Source organism: Natrix helvetica, assembly GCF_964273705.1.
Source record: "Natrix helvetica genome assembly, chromosome: 1".
Taxonomy (NCBI): Eukaryota; Metazoa; Chordata; class Lepidosauria; order Squamata; family Natricidae; genus Natrix; species Natrix helvetica.
The window spans coordinates 293,991,569-294,007,008 of NC_138548.1; the positions used below are offsets into that span (position 1 = coordinate 293,991,569).

General features: G+C 37.5%; 1 protein-coding gene across 2 annotated transcripts in view; it reads left to right on the forward strand.

Annotated features, from left to right (window-relative positions):
* The window catches only part of KDM3B (lysine demethylase 3B), a 53,360-nt gene that overhangs the window by 35,095 nt on the left and 2,825 nt on the right, over positions 1-15,440 (forward strand). The window contains exons 11-22 of one of the 2 annotated variants that reach the window (XM_081956055.1): positions 1,096-1,248; positions 2,319-2,426; positions 2,767-2,894; positions 4,850-5,129; positions 6,791-7,047; positions 7,680-7,946; positions 8,663-8,834; positions 9,691-9,781; positions 9,900-10,030; positions 13,231-13,350; positions 13,905-14,044; positions 14,334-14,510. In XM_081956055.1, coding sequence (XP_081812181.1) covers positions 1,096-1,248; positions 2,319-2,426; positions 2,767-2,894; positions 4,850-5,129; positions 6,791-7,047; positions 7,680-7,946; positions 8,663-8,834; positions 9,691-9,781; positions 9,900-10,030; positions 13,231-13,350; positions 13,905-14,044; positions 14,334-14,510 — 2,024 coding nt within the window. The remainder of the gene's footprint in view (positions 1-1,095; positions 1,249-2,318; positions 2,427-2,766; positions 2,895-4,849; positions 5,130-6,790; positions 7,048-7,679; positions 7,947-8,662; positions 8,835-9,690; positions 9,782-9,899; positions 10,031-13,230; positions 13,351-13,904; positions 14,045-14,333; positions 14,511-15,440) is intronic. The other variant, XM_081956056.1, reaches the window with a different exon arrangement.

Sequence of the window (15,440 nt, forward strand, 5' to 3'; positions counted from 1 at the left end):
AAAAGGGAAAAAAATAGAAGAAGGAAACTTAATCCATTTGTTTTAAAAGGCTTGCATAAATTCCATCCATGAAGATAACGTTTAAAAAGTAAGATAACCCACTGTCCAAAACCAGTCCAAATTTAATTCCGCCACTTATTTCTTCTGTTCTCCAATTTAAGGTTTTTTTTATAGGCAGTCACTTTTAAAACAGTAAAAATTCCTCACCAGCTGGAAACACTTTCTCTTTCCATATCCTTCCATTTTGGAGCTGCCCCGACTTCATCAGCCAAATGGCTGGATTTTTTGTCACCGGCTTGAAGAACTTCTCTTGGATCAATCAGGGACTTTGCGATGTCCCTGAAATCAGCAAGATGTATTCTTCCTGTTCACCGTCTCTGCGGGATGGTTTAGGTCCATTTGGACCACCCAGTGGCAAAAGTATCGACTGCAATCTCAGAGCATTGAGATCGCACATCATGTCATCGCAACTTCGGCTCCTCCCCTCTACATGAAGCTGTTCTTAAAGACCATTTGGAAACTACAGCTGATCCAGAACACAGTGGCAAAAGCAGATATGTCATGTTACGCTCATCCCCCACTGCTTTGTGAGCTACACTAGTTGGCTTCAAGATGAAATTCAAGGTGCTAAGCCCTTCATAATATAGAGCCTGGATAGTTGAGTGACTGCTTGTTTCCAATTTTGTCTTCCCTTCTATGAAGTTGGGCAGAAGGGGCGTGTCCTAGGTCCTGTAGGAGAAACGGTGTCACCTTGCAGGACCTAGGAAGTAAATCTTTTTTGTTGCCGTGCCTACTCTCCTGAATGATATTCTCCCCATGGATTCATATAGTTCTCACCTTAATGATATGCAGTCTTGGGATAGGTTGTTGCCCCCTAAATCCCTGTGGTTTGGCGGTTTTCTAGTCAATTGATATTTTTCCTATATGTGATTGTTTTTCATTTCTAAACTTGGGGAGGAGTTGAGCAGCCTCAAAATTGAATTAAATAAATTATAATAAACTTTTTTGGAGGTATTTTCTAAAATACTCTACATTTTTGAAATTGCTGCTATGAATAATCGGCCATCCTTTAATTGTTGGTTTTCTTCCTTGTAGAGAAAGTGGCCTGGAAGAGAGCTGTACGTGGTGTGCGAGAGATGTGTGATGTATGTGAAACAACCTTGTTCAATATTCACTGGGTATGTCGCAAATGTGGCTTTGGGGTTTGTTTGGACTGTTACCGTCTGAGAAAAAGCCGTCCACGTAGTGGTGAGTATTTAGAAACTGTCCAAGGATAAGTATTGTAAAACCTAGCAAGTTGTCCTTTGAGGAGATCAATTTATGATATGAGGAGTGATGGATCTCTGAGTATTTTGTACAGATCATGAAGAGTTTCTAACTCTCATTTAGCAGCAGAAGGAACAAGAGACTTCTGTTGTCATTTTGATGTTAAACTGTGAAGATGGAAGGATACTTGGAAGGAGATTCAGATTAGAAGCATATGTGAATTCAAGTCTCGTCTAGAAAACAATACCTTAGGCTGCAGTGATGAACACTCATTCGTTAATTCAGAAAATGCAGGGAGAGCTTGACTTACGACCACAATTGAGCCCAAAATTTCTGTTGCTAAACAAGGCAGTGGTTTAGTGAGTTTTGCCCCATTTTATGACCTTCCTTTACAACAGTTGTTAAGTAAATCCCTGCAATTGTTACATTAGTAACATAGTTGTTAAGTGAAACTAGTATCCCCATTGACTTTGCTTGTCAGAAGGTTGCAAAAGTCGTCACCTGACCCCAGGATATTGTAACCGTCATAAGTGTGTGCCAGTTGCCAAATTTTGGTAATGTGATTATGGAGGATGCTGCAAAAATCATAAGTCGCTTTTTTCTAAGCATTGTAACTTTGAATGAAAACTAAATGAACAGTCAAGGACTATCTGTATATTATATGCAAAGTGATATTATTTCTGTTTACATAATGTGAAAAATTAGAATGAAGATATACAGATTTTCATTACTGAGGTTAAGTAGGCTACCTTGGGGATATTTGCTTTTATTTTGTGATGAGGAAATAGATTGGAAGGTTGATTCTAAGCTTGTTTTAGTCTTATAAACCTGTTATCTTGGTACTAACCAGCAGGATATTAAACATTATAAATAATGTATGCTTTAAGTGCAATTAGCACCATTGCAGATTAGTACAAATTTTCTTACTATGAAACTATTGCCCCCTTAAAATGAAAGAGTGGCTCTCTTGAAAAATTATTAACATACAGTACTTTGAAGCTACCAAAGCATAACATTTGGAAAAACTGGCTTGTTCTTTTTCCCTATTCCAGAAACAGAGGAGATGGGTGATGAAGAGGTTTTCTCATGGCTGAAGTGTGCAAAAGGGCAGTCGCATGAACCAGAGAATCTCATGCCAACACAAATCATTCCTGGCACGGGTAAAACTTTAACCATTAATGTTTTCCCATATCTATTTTGTTTCTTTTATTCTGATCTGAATATATTCTAGTTTTTTAAAAAATTTCACCTCTAAAGCAGCTTAAAGGAGGAGTTTTATAGAGATATACTACAATAAAGAAATATATTATTCCACCAGAGAGAACTTTAGCCTTAGAATGAGTTATGTGTTAATTTTTGAACTATCTGAAGGTAGACTTCCTGTTGTTGTTTTTTAAAAACCCCTTCACTACTTGGGCCCTATTTTGAACATAAATATTTATGCTTTTAAAGGCTTCCATATTTTCCTACAGAGTATAATCTCATGTTTTAACTTTCTAGCATTATATAATATTGGAGACATGGTTCATGCAGCACGTGGCAAATGGGGAATTAAAGCTAACTGTCCATGTATTAATCGGCAGAACAAATCTGTGTTGCGACCTGCTGTCACAAATGGGATTTCACAGGTATGGGAATTTTTAATTTGACAATAATTAGGACTTTCCTTAAAAGCATCCCAATGTGCATTATGCATAGTGGAATGAAGTGGAATAAAGTTAGCATCTCCATAGAAAGATATACAGCAAATAAATACCCTCTACTAATTGGATCTTATTATCTTTTGTAACTCTTTAGATCTCTTACAATGTAGTTGCTGGGAAGATACACATATTTTACATATTTAATCTATTCTGAATGACATATGGCAAAAGAAGTACAAAACTCTTTAAATTTTGAAATGATATTATTCTGTCTGGTCACCTTATCCAATGTTTAGTTACAATAATTCTATCCTTACCTCTTTAAAAAACCTTATAGCCAAGCCCACTAAAGCTACAATAAAATATGTATATAATATGGCGGACCTAATAATAAGCAGTTAGAAGCTACTTTCTTTTCATCATTATTGCATTATATCTATTATAAAGAGGTACTCAATCACAAATCATACAATAATGAAAGTGTATATATTTCACTAAAAATCCAACTGGACTCATGCATTTAACAAGATCTTGCTTAGAATGTATACAGTTTTGCAGCAGTCAGTTAGCAGATTTCCTGCTGCTTTCCACAGCAGTGATTAAGAGAAATTTTGCTCTCTGTCAAATATTACTTCCAAACCAAGTCTGTGGCTTTTTTCAATTAATGTCTGTTTTTCAAAGTGGAAGAGTTTTAGAAGTTACAACACCTGTACATTAGGCATCTATTCTGATAAGTACTAATTTCCCACATTTTATGGTAATATCTCATTGTCTGATTTTAGATCCTTTTAACTGGAGGTTTAGTGAAAACTCTGTGTGTGTGTGTGTGTGTGTGTGTGTGTGTGTGTGTGTGTGTGTTTGTATATATATAAAATGTGTGTGTGTGTATCTGCTGTTTCTGGATTGAATGGATACTGGCTAATAGATGTAGAGAGGCAAGTTAGACTAGACCAAAGCCATGGTGACAGAAATGCTTCTGCTGTTTTAGATTGTGTTTGTCAATCTCTACTGCCCCAACTAGATGACAGATTTTTGTTTCTCTTTGCGGTTATCATTTTCAGCTGAATTACAAGGTGTAATTAGGTTTTAGATCTTATCATATGACTTGAAAATGTAGAAATTAAAGATCAAGTCATCCTGGAAAACATTAAAGTACTTTACCTGTTTATTGGACAATAGGGACATAGGAAGGAAAATTACGAATGTAATTCATTGGGGATAACATTCGCTAGGGAAATGATCAAATAAAGAATCTTGAATTCTAAAGAAAATGGTTCTGGCTACTGGATATTTTAATGGATAGGGCCTTAATAGTTGTTAAGCACCAAAGGTGCTTTTTCAGGCGGCAACTGGACTTTCTTGTTTTTTTCTTTTCTTTTGAAGACATTTTGCTTCTCATCCAAGAAGCTTCTGCATCCTTTTAGAGGATCACTACTCAGGTGACCCTGAGGACACAGATAAACCTCCAAGTGCTTCAACAACCCTCTAAAAGGATGCAGATTACCAGCTGTCTGCAAGGAATATCAATCCTTCCATTCCCCACTATCCTGTCAGAGCTGAAGAAGCTTCTTGGATGAGAAACGAAATGTCTTCAAAGGAAAAACCAGAAAGTCCAATTGCCTCCTGGAAAAGCACCTTTGGGACAGCCATGATCTGGATGACTGAGAATCTCTACAGACTTTCACCAGTCACAGCTTTAGCCAGAAGTGACCGTTCTTTGAATATTCTGTAAGCATAATAAAATATAGATCAGATTACTTAAATATCATCTAATTGTTAATTGTCAAATGATGTCAGTGAACTTGTAATCATGATTTCCACGGTATGATAATAGCTATTGTGTTTTGAAATAGTTTTATTCTTACTCTAACTAGTATTGGTATTAGTTTTTATTAATTGATTAAGATATTTTTGACTCTTTGCATGTGATCCTATGTCAGCAGCTGCCCAGTATGAATCCTGGTGTACCAGGTCCTGCAAGTGAAAGCACATTTTCCCGTGCTGCAGGGACAACCGAGAATGAGCCATTGGACACAAATGCTCCAAAATCTGAAACTGTAGAAGCCAAAGTAGAAGAGCCCATTAAAGCAGAGGCTGCAGCTACCAGTAACAGTGGAGAAATGAAGCCTAACAAATCACTGTGTCCAGAAGCAAGTCCTTCATCAGCATTGCATTGGCTTGCAGATTTAGCGACTCAGAAGGCAAAAGAAGAAACAAAAGGTAAGCTGCTGACTAACTGAAAATGTTTTGTTAGTGGCCTAGTGAGTGTCTAGCATGGCAAAGAGCTCAAAAACAAAGAGAATCAAGCACATTTCCAAATAAACTACTTTTCGAGTCTCAAGTATGACAGCTCACTCCATTACGCGGCACGAGGGATTCGAACCGCTGAACTGCCGACCTTTCTGATTGACAAGCTCAGCGTCTTAGCCATTAAATCCCCACTGATCTATAAACCAATTTCATTGTATAAATGATGTACAATGACAATAAAGGCTATACTATACTATCAGTTTCCTCAGCCTTAGTAGCAAAATATATTCCAGAAGATAAGAGTATATTTTGCTACTAACAGGAGTATACTTTGCTACAATACTCCAAAAGATAGGCTAAAGATATGGAAGGATCTTGACAGACTTTTAACACTGGATCCTATCTAACAATATGAAATCCAATGTGGAGAAAAGGTATTACATTTAGGCAAGAAAAACCTGGCTCAACAGTAGTAACTGTGAGAGGGATCTTGGAGTCCTAGTGGCCAATCACATAAATATGAGCCAGCAATATGCTGCAACTGCCAAACTTGGCTGCATTAGTTTACATATTTAATAAAGCTTATTAATTGTGTAATCATACAGACTCTATTCAATTGAATTACGCAGTAATTTAATTTTTGCAGGCCACCCAAAAACCAAGTGCTGTCCTGAGTTCAAAAATGTAGACTGAAACAAACCAAAGCTTTGATGGCTGCATTAACAGAGGGATAGAATCAAGATCACATGAAGTGTTCATACCCCTTTATAATTCCTTGGTAAAGCCACACTTGGAATGTTGCATTCAGTTTTGGTCACCAAGATATAAAAAGATGTTGAGACTGTAGAAAGAGTGCAGAGAAGAGCAACAAAAATGATTAGGGGACTGGAAGCTAAAACATATGAAGAACGGTTGCAGGAATTGGGTATGTTGTTGTCTAGTGAAAAGAAGGAAATGGGGTAACATGGTAGCAGTGTACCAATATCTAAGGAACTGCCACAAAGAAGAGGGGGTCAATCTATTCTCCAAAGTACCTGAAGGCAGGACAAGAAGCAATGGATGAAAACTAATCAAGAAGAGAACCAATCTAGAACTAAGGAGAAATTTCCTGACAGTTACAATAATTAAACACTGGAATGAGTTGCCTCCAGAAGTTGTGAATGCTCCAACACTAGAGGTTTTTGAGAAGAGGTTGGACAACCATTTGTCTGAAATGGTGTAGTTTTCCTGCTTGAGCAGGGGGTTAGACTAGGACCCCCATGGTCCCTTCCAAGTCTGTTATTCTGTTATATGCCTGATACGTAGAATGGCTTATTAGTCAACAATTACAATGTGTAAAAACCGCATTATGTTTGGTGAGACCTGAGATTGCCTGCAAACTAGATGGTAAGTAATTTCCTTGCTGAATGATATAGTATAGTCTGTCTTACATGCAACCTGTTGCATACCCAACCTATTTTCCTCTCCTTCCTCTCTCTCCACCATCATCCCAATTTAGATCCTACATATGTCTAGCCAGTTAATAATGCTATTCTTGCATATTTAATGAGTAATTGTAGTCAGCCTGTATTATACTACTATTAAAGTACTTCTGTTTTAACATTGTTCTTCCTTCTATATGTGTTTTTCAGAAGCAGGTTCATTGAGATCAGTACTCAATAAAGAATCTCCATCGCCTTTTGGTTTGGATTCCTTTAACTCCAACACAAAAGCCTCACCTTTAACTCCAAAGCTTTTTAATAGTCTCTTGCTGGGTCCAGTTGCCTCAAGCAACAAGACAGAAGGTTCCAGTCTTCGTGATTTGCTTAACTCTGGACCTGGAAAGCTGCCTCAGACCTCACTTGATGCAGGGATTCCTTTCCCTCCTGTTTTTTCTGGAGCTTCCACAGTAAGGAACACTTTTTCTTTTCTTTTTCTAACTAGATTAAAAAGTGGTTGTCTAACTGAAAGGAATGAGGTGTTAGAACTAGAAGACTTGATAATGGAAAGGTAGATGCAAGTGAGAATACCATGAAATGAAACAGTATCAGAGAATAAAATTAATTGAAATAGGCATTGGACCACAGAGGGTGCAACTCTATGAGATGACTGCTAGAAGGGTTGCCATTCCTTCACCCTACATCTGTCCATACTCCAGTCCCATTGGATCAGACAGGCCCATTTGAAGAACATAGCTTGAATGCAGTAAGGTTTTGGCCCCTTCAACTCACAGAAACATAATGTATTGGGTATTCCTTTAAAGACATTATACTGAGATTCATGACTTTCAGTCTTACAATACGGATATATTATATTTTAAGTCCATAGATGATAAATATGTTTAACTTTATAGAATAGTAAAACATATTAGTACAATATTCATTTGTACTATTAGAGAATGTAATTAACATATCCAAGGATTTAGGTTTTTTTCCTTTCTGCCAGCTGTTCATTTTTCTGTAAGTGCTTATTTGGTTGAAAGATCCAAGGCCTAGGCAGGGTACAGAGTACTTAGGTTGTTATGTGAATTCTGTTTTCTAGGGGGCCAAGAGTAAAGCCAGTTTGCCAAACTTCCTTGATCATATAATTGCATCAGTAGTGGAAAATAAGAAAATGACTGATGCTGCCAAGCGAGCAAGCAGTGTAGCTGATACACCTAAAGAAGTAAAAGAAATGGTAATGGGTTTAAATGTGCTCGACCCACATACTTCTCATTCGTGGCTTTGTGATGGAAGACTTTTATGTCTTCATGACCCCAGCAACAAGAACAACTGGAAGATCTTCAGAGAATGTTGGAAACAAGGACAGGTACATTTTTAAAAAGCCAGATCATCATTTATATTGTAAAAATATGTGTATTATTCTTAAGGCAAACTAAATGCTGTGAAAATACTGTTAACTAGGAAAATACACAGTAAAGGCATAGAAATTTGAATCTGAACAGAATATAATATCTTAAGAAGTCAAGTTTTTGCTTGGAGTCAAACCATAATTAGAAATTGCCATATGCACAATGCCTAATAAACTCAGAAATTAGACTATTCAGGATGCCTTGCAGTCAGAATATGTAAAAGCCATAGCTTTTCAAACTGTAGTTTTCAAAACAAGTGAAAAACATGTAAAATTAGTAATATTACTTTTTAATTAAACTGTGCAGGTAAATTTGTACTTTTGTTAATTGTACACTAATCAGCAGTGGTTCTTAACATAGAAAACCTTACTGGCTTAGTTTTGTAAATATGCACAACTCTTCATTTGAGTCAAAAAAAAAGAGTTATAAACATAAACTGAGCTAAATGTGAACTTGTTTTTTTGTTTTTGTTTTTTCATTACTTAAAGCTGTCCTTCATGATAATTGTTTTTCTTTTTCACTCTGTTGCAGTGAGGTGTGTTTTAACCAGCTTTATTTCAATGACTTTTACTGGATTGTTTTTATTATGTATATTTATTCATTTCCAGCTATCTTTTTAAGAAATCTTATATATTAAAATAATTCCTTATATATTTTATTTATCCTTCTGCAGCCTGTTCTAGTTAGTGGTGTTCATAAGAAACTGAAGCCTGAACTTTGGAAACCAGATGCATTTAGCCAAGAATTTGGAGATCAGGATGTAGATCTGGTCAATTGTAGAAATTGTGCCATAATCTCAGATGTTAAAGTGCGTGATTTCTGGGATGGCTTTGAAATCATTTCTAGTAAGTGGAGTTTAATAGATAAGATCATGTTCTGACTTCCATTCTCTCTCGTTGATTCCTACACATTGTAAAAATGTGCTGATTTTCTCAGTTTAGCCTTTTTTTAAAAGTATATTTTCCCAGAACAAATTGTTGTACCAATGGAATTTACCTAAGCAATTTTTGTTAATAGTACACAATTTTTAATTATATTATGAAGATCAGTTCTTCCACCTAAGCCTCCTATTTTATGTGAATATCTACATTTTAGATGTTGAAAAGATTGATTTAATTTGTGGTAATGATTAATTTTTTGGATAAATATGTAATTTTTGTAGTATTTTGTCATTGAGTCCAGTACCAAATCTTAATTGCATTATATTTCTCACAGTACCTGCATAAAGATAATCACACTAATTTATGATTATTCAAGCAGAACAATCAATGTTTTCATCAACATCAGGCAGCATTTTAATGAACATATATCCTGCCATCATATGCTGTGCATCATGCAAAATATTATATCAAGTGCCCAAGAGCGCTATAAAAGATTTGGCTTGCCTGATATAAACTAATCAATAAATGCTAAGTTGTTTTGAATCTAACTTTTTTCTGATTTGTTACTTCAGCTGTACAGTTGAAAATCTAAGTTGTCACTCTTGTACTTCATTTTAAAAATTTAGAACAGAACTCATAAGCTATATTCCTCAACATTTTATTAAATTATGGAATAAAATGCAAAACTACAAAAGCAAATAGGAAGACACCATGGGGAGGAGACGGGGAAAGAAAAGAGGGGGGAGGAGGGACCTTGCATATTATTCTATAATTTAAAAAAATGTTGAGGAATAAGCTGCATGTAATTACTACTTTGCAGAACGACTAAGAGCAGACGATGGGCAGCCTATGGTACTGAAGTTAAAAGATTGGCCTCCCGGAGAGGATTTTAGGGATATGATGCCTACAAGGTAAGTTACTTCTGTTGGATGATTGAAGACAAAGGTTGTTTATTTGGGTATTGTATTGTTATTTTATGTATGTGTGTGTGTATGTGTATGTGTCTAATATGGTATTTTCCTATTTCAGGTTTGAAGATTTAATGGAGAATCTTCCGCTTCCAGAATATACTAAAAGAGATGGAAGACTGAATCTGGCATCTAGGTTGCCAAGTTACTTTGTGCGGCCTGACCTAGGCCCCAAAATGTACAATGCATATGGTGTGTGATTTAAAAGTTGTGTTTTGATGCCTATTAATAGTCCTAAAAGTGAAAATATTTAGAGTGAGATCTGACTATGAATAAACAAGCAACAAAAATTGATAGACACATTTGTGTAGAATATATATTTTTTAAGATTAAAAATGAATTTAATGCAAAAGTGAAAACATGCATACTAGTTAAAAATTTGTTAAGAATCCATAATTTTCAAATTGAAGTATGATGGGCTTGTGTACCAATTATTTTCTATATTAGATTGTGATATCTCTTCTAGTTTCCCAAGAGCTGTTTCACCTGCCAAATTTTGACTGTGATTTAGGTGTTTTGACAATGACATCATTAAATAATTCATGTCATTTACATACATTTATATACCGTATTTATCGGCGTATAACACACACTTTTCCCCCCCGAAAAATAGGGGGCAAATGATGTATGCGTGTTATACGCCGATATAATGTTAAGAAGCCATGTTTTTACAGTATTAACAAGTACCGCAGTGACGTGAGGAGGAGAGACTGGCTGAATATTCTCTCTTCTCCCCGGACACCCGACTAAAATGCTTTCTTTCGCCCGTGGAAGAGCTCATGCGGGCGAAAGGAAGCGCTTTACTCAGCGGGGTGTGGGCGAGAGGAGGAGAGAATGGATGAGCCGTCTCTCCTCTCCCCGGACTCCCGACTAAAAGTTAATAAAAAAAAGTTCTGAGCTACCCTTATTTTGCTTCAAAGTTCTTTATTTGAAATTTAATTTTTTTTCCTGAAATTTCCCTCTTAAAATGAAGGTGCGTGTTATACGCCTGTGCGTGTTATACGCCGATAAATACGGTAATTAGCATAACTGATATGGTATAAATAATATTGTTCCACAGAGATTTCTTCATTCTTTTTGAGATATAAGATACTCAACAATTTTTTCCAACATCACATTTCAGTGATACCAGTTTTACTTCATTTAGGCTTTCACAGCCATATACTGCAATGGGGAAAAACAAACCAATATGTACACTTAGTGGTTAGTATAGCGTCTCTGCAGTTGAATTTTTGGCTACATTTGCTTTTGTCCTAAACATCTCTTCATTTTGTGGATATCCTTGGAATTTTTAAGCCTAAATTTTGAACTATTTATTTGCTTCATTTTCCTTTTCAACGTTGCTTCCTTTCACCATAGAAATTTTTCATTAGACAGGTGAGATGGTCCAGTACGTCCATGTTTTAAGGTCTATAACAGCGATGGTGAACCTTTTTTGGATCGCGTGCCATAAGTGGGAGGAGCGCAGGGGGGTCGTGTGCTGGCGTGCTGCACCCATAATGTAATGTGCGACACCCCCCAGTGCGCATGCGCACACTACAGGCACGACACCCCATTTTTTGCATGCTTTTTTCGCCCTCCCCAGACTCCAGAGGCTTTATAGGAGGCTGGGGAGGGCGAAAACAGCCCCCCCCCTCCGCCCCCCCGGAAGCCCTCCGGAGGCTTCAGGGACCTTCAGGAGCCTTGCCTGAAGCCTCCGGAGCAGTCAAAATGACCCTCCGAGCAAACTGGAAGTCACTTCCGGTTTGCTCGGAGGGTCATTTTGAGCGCTCCGAAGGCTTCAGGGACCTTCAGGACGCTTCCCTGAAGCCTCTGGAGCAGTCAAAATGAACTTCTGAGCAAACCGGAAATCCGTTCCCGAATGTTAGCAATGTTTTCCAGGACTCATCTATTCCCCAGAACATCTGACTCTAGTTCAATGCTCATATATTTATACATGTCATTTTTGAGACCTGTTTTGTGTACTTCTATGTAAATTCATAAAATATCTTTTTGGTCATCTTTATATCATCTTTACACAAGAAGATCTCTTGATTTCTGTAATTTTCTTAATTCCTTGGGCCTTTCAGTTTGATTGTTAGCCTCAATTTCTTTGTCTTGCTTATTTAAATACAACTCCTTGTCTCAATCTGCTGTTATTTGGAAACGTTTAGTAGGGCAAATTTTCCTCTGTCTATATTAACTTCTGAGCTCTGCCTTTTTTCAGTTATTTTTTAGCATATCAGATAGTTTGCTTTCTTTTGCTTTGGGGGATATTGTTGTTTGCTTCATCTTTAATGACGTCACAAATTTCACTCTAGAATTGTCTAGGTGCTCTTATTTATCAGAGTTAATTCATTAACTGTATTCTTTACCTTTGTCATATTATCATGTGAAGAATTGCTAAATTCTTGTTAATCTGATGGCTTTATTTGTTTTTTCTTAAAGTTTAATTTTGCAAATAATTGTGATTTGCCCTGCAGTCAACAGCGAATCTTGTTTTTGCTGATTAAATATAGAGTTTTCATCAATCTTTGCTTGCTGTGTATATAATCAATTTGTTTTTTTGTGTTGCCATCTGGTGATGTCCATTTATAGTGGTTGGAAGATTGTTGGAAGAGAGTGAGAGAGATTTGACAGCATTCCTTCCTGCTTCATTTCTTATTCTAGGACCATTTTTTTCCTTTATTCCAAAAGCTTTTTTCACTTCCAGTGTTAATATTCCAGTCTTCTATAATTAACATGAGATCTTTTTTTGGTGGTGTTGACAAGACAATGCAAGTTGGCCAAATAATTGTTCACTTTTCTCTGCATCAACGATTGGAGTGTAGATTTGGATCCATGTAGTGTTAGTTGGCTTGCTAATTTAATATTAGTTGAAGTGTGCTGTTTTTGGATTATATTCAAGCAGTGACAGTCTTTGGTTAATAATGCTAGCTATTTTATTTCTTCTATGATTTTCTTGTGAGCAGTAGAAGATTAAATGTACTCTAATGGGAAGTGATTCATTCCAGATCTATTTCATTTTGCACATTTCCAGAATGTCTGTTCTATCATGGTATTTCAGCTCTGATTGCATCAAGGTTCATGGCTCTGACATTCCACATTGCAGTGATATGCCCGTTTTCAGCTTCAAACTTTTTATTTCCTTCCAGGCACCTTAGCCAGCTGCATGTCATTTCATGTAGTTTTACCTCCTGGCTATTGGATGACTCTTGCATGAGTGCATATTCCCCATAGTTTAATTCATAGCATTATTTGGGATGTACAAGCCCCTTCAGCACTATAGGGTAATGATCTATGAAACGACAAGGAGTTGTTATTCCATAATAGGGAAGTCAGGGCTGCTATATACAGATAAAAATACTAATACCAGTAGGATAAATATTATTTGTCTGTTGCATTGTTCATAGGACTAATAACAGCAGAAGACCGAAGAGTTGGTACAACTAATTTACATTTAGATGTATCAGATGCAGTTAATGTTATGGTGTATGTTGGAATTCCTATTGGGGATGGTGCCCATGATGATGGTAAGCTTTCTTCCAAACTGATTTTTTTTTTTCGGGGAATGACTTGAATTTTTATTTGTTTTTACTTTCGTTTGTTTCTTTGTTGCTCTTTCTGCTTATAATACTTGTGAACAAATGGGAGGAACAAACAACTATCTAGTCATGAGTGTATTTTTAGTTTTGTATAGGTATTTCAACTTGTCCTTAAGCAATGCCCCCATTGATAACTTGTCCAGGCATCATGAGGAACATTATGAAAAGTAAAATGTGTTTTCACAGTACTAACTGAGCAAGGCAACGCATGAACAGAATGCCATAACCATACAGATATCGCCTGAACAGGAATGGCTTTGTGAGTTTTTCTTGGGGTAGATAGCCAGGCCTGCTCTTGAGCTTATAAAAAATACATTTTCTTAAGACAATTAAGTTGCACATGAGGTGTTCTGTTATCAGAAGGAAATACAGTTACAGATTTTTCCTGGCACTCACTTATAGTATGATGATTTATACCAGAATTGCTTATTTGTTGCACATCATAGTAAAAAAGCTACATATGTTATTGAATTGGATTTCAGAGGTGTTAAAAACCATAGATGAAGGGGATGCCGATGATGTTACAAAACAGCGAATCCATGAAGCAAAGGAGAAGCCAGGGGCACTGTGGCACATTTATGCTGCTAAGGATGCTGAAAAAATCAGGGAGCTTCTTCGGAAGGTAAGGAATCTCACATAGAGAATTTACCACAGGTTTTGCTTTTCCAAATAATTTATTTTAAACTTCTGAGATTTACCCAATTCTTAAATGTATCTTTATAAAACTAATACTGGCATCTGGTCATATAGTCCTCAATTTTACTTGTGAAAATTGGATCCCCCCCCCAATTGCCGTAGAACTGTTTAAGCAAGGCTAATATTCCAGTAATGAAATAATTTACAAGTAGGAGGTGATCCTTCAGCTACCCAGTAGATTATAGAATAATTGAATCCCAATACATTTGCACTAGGTTGGTGAAGAACAGGGGCAAGAAAATCCTCCTGATCATGATCCAATCCATGACCAAAGCTGGTATCTGGACCAGGTCCTTCGTAAGCGTCTGTACGAGGAATATGGAGTGCAAGGTTGGGCAATCGTGCAGTTCCTGGGAGATGCTGTATTTATTCCTGCAGGGGCTCCACATCAGGTGAGTGGAATTTTGGGCCACCCTGCAGAAGACTGAGTTTTTTAAAAAAGTTATACCTGTAGCACCTTCATGAACATGTGAACAAAATTTGGCACTTGGCAACCTATCCACATTTATCTCCTCGTTCTCTATTCTTTTGACTGCTCTGCATTCACCTCCAGTGCCTCCCCTGCCATCCCCATGGGTCCAGCTGACCTTTGTTTGTCTTCTGCTGCTGCTGGCCTGAGATCCATATACTAGACATGGGCGCAGCCCACTCCAAGCGCAGTGGAAACTCATCTGCAGAAAGGAGTTGTAAAGCCAGCCCAGGGAAGAGGCAGCGGGATGGGCCAGCAGAGCAGGCATGGCAGAGATGCAAGTTAGCAGCTCCCTGGGCAAAGGTGGCAGCTATTCACATTATGCAAGTCCTTGATAAGCCTTGCCACTTTCCCTGATAGTCACCCCTTCATTCAGGGAGCTGCCTCTTTACTTTCTCTGCCAGTTTGGCCCAGGGAGCTCTTTTTGGAAGACAGATTCCCGCCACCCTGCCATGTTCACCACACTGGTACCACCCTCATGTCTGGCACCTGGGCCACAGGCCAGCAGCAAGAGGACAATGAATGTCAACAAAGGGTGGCAGGGAAGGTGGTAGCAGTACAGTGAAGAGGACAGAAAATAGATAGGGGTGAGATAGACAGATGGGGAAATTGAAGCAGAGATGAGGGCAGTGAACCTCATCTGCTGAAGGGAGCGCATGAGGCCTTGCTGGGGAGGAGGCAGCAGGACAGCAGGAGAAGCGTGAAGTGCTTACCTAATGACAGCATAGTCCTCATCTAATAAGCACAATCAGGACTACTGGAACTGCCATCACTAAACCATGCAATCACTTGATGTTTTGCCTAAGGACTACGTTGCTTAACTATGGAAATTCTGATCCCAATTAATATTAAG